The 6,483-nt window shown below is 47.9% G+C and overlaps 1 protein-coding gene across 1 annotated transcript in view; it reads right to left on the bottom strand.

Moving 5' to 3' along the window:
• PPFIA1 (protein tyrosine phosphatase, receptor type, f polypeptide (PTPRF), interacting protein (liprin), alpha 1) overlaps positions 1 to 6,483 on the bottom strand; it is a 146,805-nt gene that overhangs the window by 56,324 nt on the left and 83,998 nt on the right. Inside the window, exons 8-10 of the mRNA XM_011987091.1 lie at positions 6,178 to 6,312; positions 4,763 to 4,846; positions 726 to 857 (exon numbers count right to left, since the gene is read on the bottom strand). Coding sequence (XP_011842481.1) covers positions 726 to 857; positions 4,763 to 4,846; positions 6,178 to 6,312 — 351 coding nt within the window. The remainder of the gene's footprint in view (positions 1 to 725; positions 858 to 4,762; positions 4,847 to 6,177; positions 6,313 to 6,483) is intronic.

Here is a 6,483-nt window from a genome sequence, read left to right as displayed (position 1 = left end):
GCGATTTTCATGCCTTAGCCTCTCGAGTAGCTGGGACTACAGGCAGGTGCTTCCGGGTCAGGCTAATTTTTATATTTTTAGCAGAGACGGGGTTTGGTCATGTTGGCCAAGCTGGTCTCGAACTCCTAGCTGAAGTCATCTGCCTGCCTCGGCGTTCCAAAGTGCTGGGATTACAGACGTGAGCCACCGTGCCCGGCCAGAAATTAACTTCTAATGCATGAACAATAAAGGGGTGAGGGTTGGGCCCAAAAAATGATCCAAGTGCAGGGGCTGGCAAACTAGAACTTGATGGCCAAAACCAGCCCACTGCTTATTTCTGCAAATGAATCTTATTGGAACATAGCCACACCCATTCATTTACATGTTAGTTATGGCTGCTTTTGTGCTAATTACTTGATTGGCATAAAATTATTTAATTACTTGTAATTACTAAAAGCCTAAAATATTTATTATCTGGCCCTTTATAAAAATCACTTACCTACTGTTATTCTAGAGAATAAGAATGATAAACAATTTCCCATACATGCAAATGGGGCAAGGACATAGCAAACAATAAGTTCATTCAGTGACTGGATAACTGTGTGTACCTCTTCCACTTTGAAGAGTAATTCCCACTTTCGGTAACAGCTGCTAACCACTGTTACACATGCCTGCCCAGGGGCAGATGAGCAGTCTTTTGGCAGAGGGTGGGAAAGCGCCAGCGATGTCCGTGTTATCTAACCTACCTTATCTTCCAAAGCAGCCATTCTCTCTTTAAGATGAAGTTGAAGCCTCTCATTAGATTCTGAAAGTAGCTTGTCAACAGTGTCTGATAAACGTTTATTATGTTCTTCGTTCATTTTTTCTCTTTGCCTTGCCTAAAGCAGGAGAAACAAAGACTTATAAACCTCATGTAAATGCTCAACCATTATTTTAAAAGCACAAGGACCAACAGGGTGAGCCCCATGCGTGCCCTCCCCTCCCCGGTTGCTTCCCGCACTGCCGTCTTGAGTGGATTTTTGCATGGTGACCAGAACCAACTCATGGACACGGGGAACACAGGACAAGTCTTGGAGAGATCATTAACTAGAAGGTCCCACTGCTCCCGCGACAGGACTCCTCAGGAATGTCCCTAGTTGTTAACTGTCAGAGGGACTTAAGGAGCAGATTTATAGCAGATATTTAGAGGAGCAGCCTGTCTCCACGCTGGGATTGGAATTTCCCCTTGTGTCACTAAAAGCTTGCGTCTGGATCTGGGGAGGAAGGGTGAATTTAATTTCCAAAGCTAAAAAGTTTGTTTTGGAAAAAAAAATTAGTAGCACTAGAGAGACTTTCATATTTTGTCTTTATACCTCTATGTTGCTTAAATTTCTTGTAATGGAAATTTATATTCAAAAATTATAAATAATTACCTTAAGTAATTTTAATACGTAGTAACAAAACTGACATGTCTGTTATTTTATAAAACCATAATTAAGTTCATGGTTTAAAACCTGTTTCTCGGCCGGGCGCGGTGGCTCAAGCCTGTAATCCCAGCACTTTGGGAGGCCGAGACGGGCGGATCACGAGGTCAGGAGATCGAGACCATCCTGGCTAACACGGTGAAACCCCGTCTCTACTAAAAAAAATACAAAAAACTAGCGGGGCGAGGTGGTGGGCGCCTGTAGTCCCAGCTACTCGGGAGGCTGAGGCAGGAGAATGGCGTGAACCCGGGAGGCGGAGCTTGCAGTGAGCTGAGATCCGGCCACTGCACTCCAGCCTGGGCGACAGAGCGAGACTCCGTCTCAAAAAAAAAAACAAAAAACAAAAAAACAAACCTGTTTCTCAAATGACAGGCAGAAGGGGACAGGAAGTGTTAGCAGGTGGCACCTGTCCAGGTGGCACCTCCACGCCCTCATCATCCAAGTGCCCTTGCAGTGCTCGGGGGCTCCTCCCAGGCAGGGGGCAGTGGCACGGGGTTATGACGTGCACTTGAGTCATGCTGCCCAGGCAGGAGGAGAGAGCCACGAGACCGCACCATCAGTAGTGCATTCAACCCCTGTGCGCCCAGTTTCTGCACTGGGAAAACATGGGGAGTGACCTCTCCTTTTCTCACAAGGTCTAACATGTAGCAACTCTCATTACCTGGAAGGGTCCAGCACATCATGGGGCATACAGAGTATCCCATACTTCCTCTTAGGAAAGAAACAATATCCTCCTTTGTGCTTATTTTCTGTCAGCATTTAAATAATTTTTAAAGAACACAGCTTAAAGTTCACTGTTGTGTCTGTGCGCATACGTGTGCGTTTTGGAAGGGGAGGTGGGGACTGCCTAAAACGCACCCTCTCACTGGGAGTGGGAATCATTGTTTCCCGGAAGCTCATTTGACTCTCTGCAGGGCATGGCCGAGAATACAGATTTCTGGTGAAAACAAAATCTAGTAGCCTTAAATTATAAAGCGGGTTGATGTGAGAGTGCAAGAGTTCTACAATTAGATGCTGCACGCTTCCTTTCTCCACCTACTTGTTAAAGAGAAATCCGGCCCAACCCCCAGGCCTGGTACCAGCTGGCCCTGGGACTGCTCTTGCTATTACTTTTTCCTGGATGTTCCATACTGACATCCGTCCAACTCTTCCAGGAAGACAATCTTAGGATTCAATGGACAGAAGTCTCCACTGCCACACTCCTTCCTAGTGCTTTTTACCGTAGCTCAATTACGGTGTTGCCCTTGCTTAGAACTATTCATTCCAACACACCACGATGTCTGCAGTGTTTTAACCTGGGACAGAGGTCAGGCCTCTGACCTGCATTTGGGAATTCAGTGCCACATCCTAGGCAAGTGGACTAGTCATCCAGGACAATGGGCCTGCCTCTACCCACGCCAGTACCACAGGTACCTAAAACAATTCCCCTCATAGGCCACTAGACAAGCAAGAAGCATTTTTGGACGTGGGGATCTAATCTACCCCCTGAAGCACTGCCTATGATCTCAAATTTCTTCTGCGGCTCCCAACACTGACTGAAAACTGCTACTGTGTGGGATGTACACATTAGCAGGCGACTCACAGATGAGGGCACAAAACAAATGCACGTGACCAGAACTGAGCTGGAGGACCAACATCTCAGTCAGGGGTGGGAGGCCCCGAGCTCCCCACAGCCCGAGCAATGCCCTTGCAGCACCCACTCAGCGCCCCCGCCCTCAGGGCTGCATGCTCACCCGCTGCAGTTCTTGATTCTTCTCCTCCAACTGTGCTTCCATCTGCCGTAACCTTTCTTCAATGTTGCCGTGTCTCTCTTCAGCCTGTCAGCAGAAATAGCATCAGCTTACCTCATCCTTCCACTTCATTAACAACATGCTGCATACTACTGCAGTGGCAACAGGCAGGACATGCTCTGCGTGGACTCCTCCGCCATACTAAACGGAAAGCATTTACTCATCCATCAACACAGCTTACGGGGCTTCACGTGCTGGGCTGGGAGGTGGCTAGCCCTCTTGTGTTGGTGATTCTGAAGCATGGCTGCTGCTGGTGACTGACTGGGTGTTTCCCCCCAACCCCTATGCCCAATCTCAACGGAGTTGTGATTCCCCCATCCTTAGACTGCTTCTGGTCAGTCAGCATGGAAAGCAGAAAGCAGCAGCAAGCACAAGCAAGGAGCAGTGCACCCATTCTACCTTCCTAAGCTTGGAAGTAAGTTCCAACAGTTTAGCTTCCTTAGCAGCAGAGCTCCCAGAAGACAAAAGGTCAGACTACACAGCCGACAAGGGACAGGAAAGATAACAGGGGAGAAAAGAAATTGAGACTTTAAAAGCAGATCATGGAGTGGGAGGAAAGGTTCTCTTAAGCTGTTAGCAACAAACTTGCTAGAAGGAACAGGTCTGTAGGCCCTAAAACCATCTGAATGGTCCAGAAGGATGCCCTCCCCAGCAGCTTGAAAAGCTTGAGCCAGGAGACTCAGGACGACGGACAGCGGCCTCGGCTCCTGCTGCTCGCCTGCCTGGCACTGCAGTGCTGGGCTCCCCATGCCCCAGAGGCTGGGTGTTTGCCCAGTGATGTGCTCCCTGGATTCTCGCTGGTCCCAGGACCTATGACAGCATTTACCTCTTTAGCTGCTTCCCTCATGAATGGTGAGAACTTGGAGGGACTGTGCCTTGCACATGCCTAGTCAACAGTTGTTGGACAAATGAATAAATATTACTTAAAAACACATTTTTAAGTAATTTCAAAATAATAAAATTACTTAAAAATGTGTTTATTAAGAATGTATCTTGATGGTGTTTTTAAAAGAATGGCATCTTCAGATGTGTATAAGAGACAGGCTTAGAACTATTCATTCCAACACACCACGATGTCTGCAGTGTTTTAACCTGGGACAGAGGTCAGGCCTCTGACCTGCATTTGGGAATTCAGTGCCACATCCTAGGCAAGTGGACTAGTCATCCAGGACAATGGGCCTGCCTCTACCCACGCCAGTACCACAGGTACCTAGAACAATTCCCCTCATAGGCCACTAGACAAGCAAGAAGCATTTTTGGACGTGGGGATCTAATCTACCCCCTGAAGCACTGCCTATGATCTCAAATTTCTTCTGCGGCTCCCAACACTGACTGAAAACTGCTACTGTGTGGGATGTACACATTAGCAGGCGACTCACAGATGAGGGCACAAAACAAATGCACGTGACCAGAACTGAGTTGGAGGACCAACATCTCAGTCAGGGGTGGGAGGCCCCGAGCTCCCCACAGCCCGAGCAATGCCCTTGCAGCACCCACTCAGCGCCCCCGCCCTCAGGGCTGCATGCTCACCCGCTGCAGTTCTTGATTCTTCTCCTCCAACTGTGCTTCCATCTGCCGTAACCTTTCTTCAATGTTGCCGTGTCTCTCTTCAGCCTGTCAGCAGAAATAGCATCAGCTTACCTCATCCTTCCACTTCATTAACAACATGCTGCATACTACTGCAGTGGCAACAGGCAGGACATGCTCTGCGTGGACTCCTCCGCCATACTAAACGGAAAGCATTTACTCATCCATCAACACAGCTTACGGGGCTTCACGTGCTGGGCTGGGAGGTGGCTAGCCCTCTTGTGTTGGTGATTCTGAAGCATGGCTGCTGCTGGTGACTGACTGGGTGTTTCCCCCCAACCCCTATGCCCAATCTCAACGGAGTTGTGATTCCCCCATCCTTAGACTGCTTCTGGTCAGTCAGCATGGAAAGCAGAAAGCAGCAGCAAGCACAAGCAAGGAGCAGTGCACCCATTCTACCTTCCTAAGCTTGGAAGTAAGTTCCAACAGTTTAGCTTCCTTAGCAGCAGAGCTCCCAGAAGACAAAAGGTCAGACTACACAGCCGACAAGGGACAGGAAAGATAACAGGGGAGAAAAGAAATTGAGACTTTAAAAGCAGATCATGGAGTGGGAGGAAAGGTTCTCTTAAGCTGTTAGCAACAAACTTGCTAGAAGGAACAGGTCTGTAGGCCCTAAAACCATCTGAATGGTCCAGAAGGATGCCCTCCCCAGCAGCTTGAAAAGCTTGAGCCAGGAGACTCAGGACGACGGACAGTGGCCTCGGCTCCTGCTGCTCGCCTGCCTGGCACTGCAGTGCTGGGCTCCCCATGCCCCAGAGGCTGGGTGTTTGCCCAGTGATGTGCTCCCTGGATTCTCGCTGGTCCCAGGACCTATGACAGCATTTACCTCTTTAGCTGCTTCCCTCATGAATGGTGAGAACTTGGAGGGACTGTGCCTTGCACATGCCTAGTCAACAGTTGTTGGACAAATGAATAAATATTACTTAAAAACACATTTTTAAGTAATTTCAAAATAATAAAATTACTTAAAAATGTGTTTATTAAGAATGTATCTTGATGGTGTTTTTAAAAGAATGGCATCTTCCTATTTCTGAGAAAAACTACCTTCTTTTACAGAGGCTTCTATCCTATGCTTAAGCTGGTGACCAAAACAATTTTACAAAGCAGTAACTCTCAGATCACACATGCTGTGGACAAATAGTATACAGCTCACAACACCAAGGGAGACTTCAGGATAAAAGGATCATGTCTGGCATTTACGAAGTGTTCCAATCTCAGATGAAAGAGCATTCAAACCAAATCTGTGCTCTTCCATGGATTTAGGTGCTGATGTAATAAGAACAGTGATAAACAAGGTACACAGGCAAGGCACAGTCACAGGCCTGGCAGCCAAACCAGAACAAAGCTCATGGCACTACCTTGGAAAGCGCTGCCACCCTCTGGGCCAGCTCCGCCTCCACCTCAGGGAGCGTCTCTGCCTTCCTCAGTGTCTGCTGCAGCTTTTGCTCTGCCAATTCCAAGCGCTCCTGTAACTGGCGGTTTTTATCTTCAGTCTATAAAATGAGAGCAAAGCATCAAAATGCAGCAAATCTTCTAGCTGTATCAGTTTTTAACAGATTGAAATAAACTGAAATGCAGATACAGACTAAGAGAGTCATGATGGAACAGCTACAGTGATGGGGGTTGCTTCTGGGTCAGGTTTGTGTGTGTGTGTGTGTGTGTGT

This window comes from Mandrillus leucophaeus, unplaced genomic scaffold (assembly GCF_000951045.1).
Source record: "Mandrillus leucophaeus isolate KB7577 unplaced genomic scaffold, Mleu.le_1.0 Scaffold30, whole genome shotgun sequence".
NCBI lineage: Eukaryota > Metazoa > Chordata > Mammalia > Primates > Cercopithecidae > Mandrillus > Mandrillus leucophaeus.
This window is presented reverse-complemented; position numbering and strand designations above follow the sequence as displayed.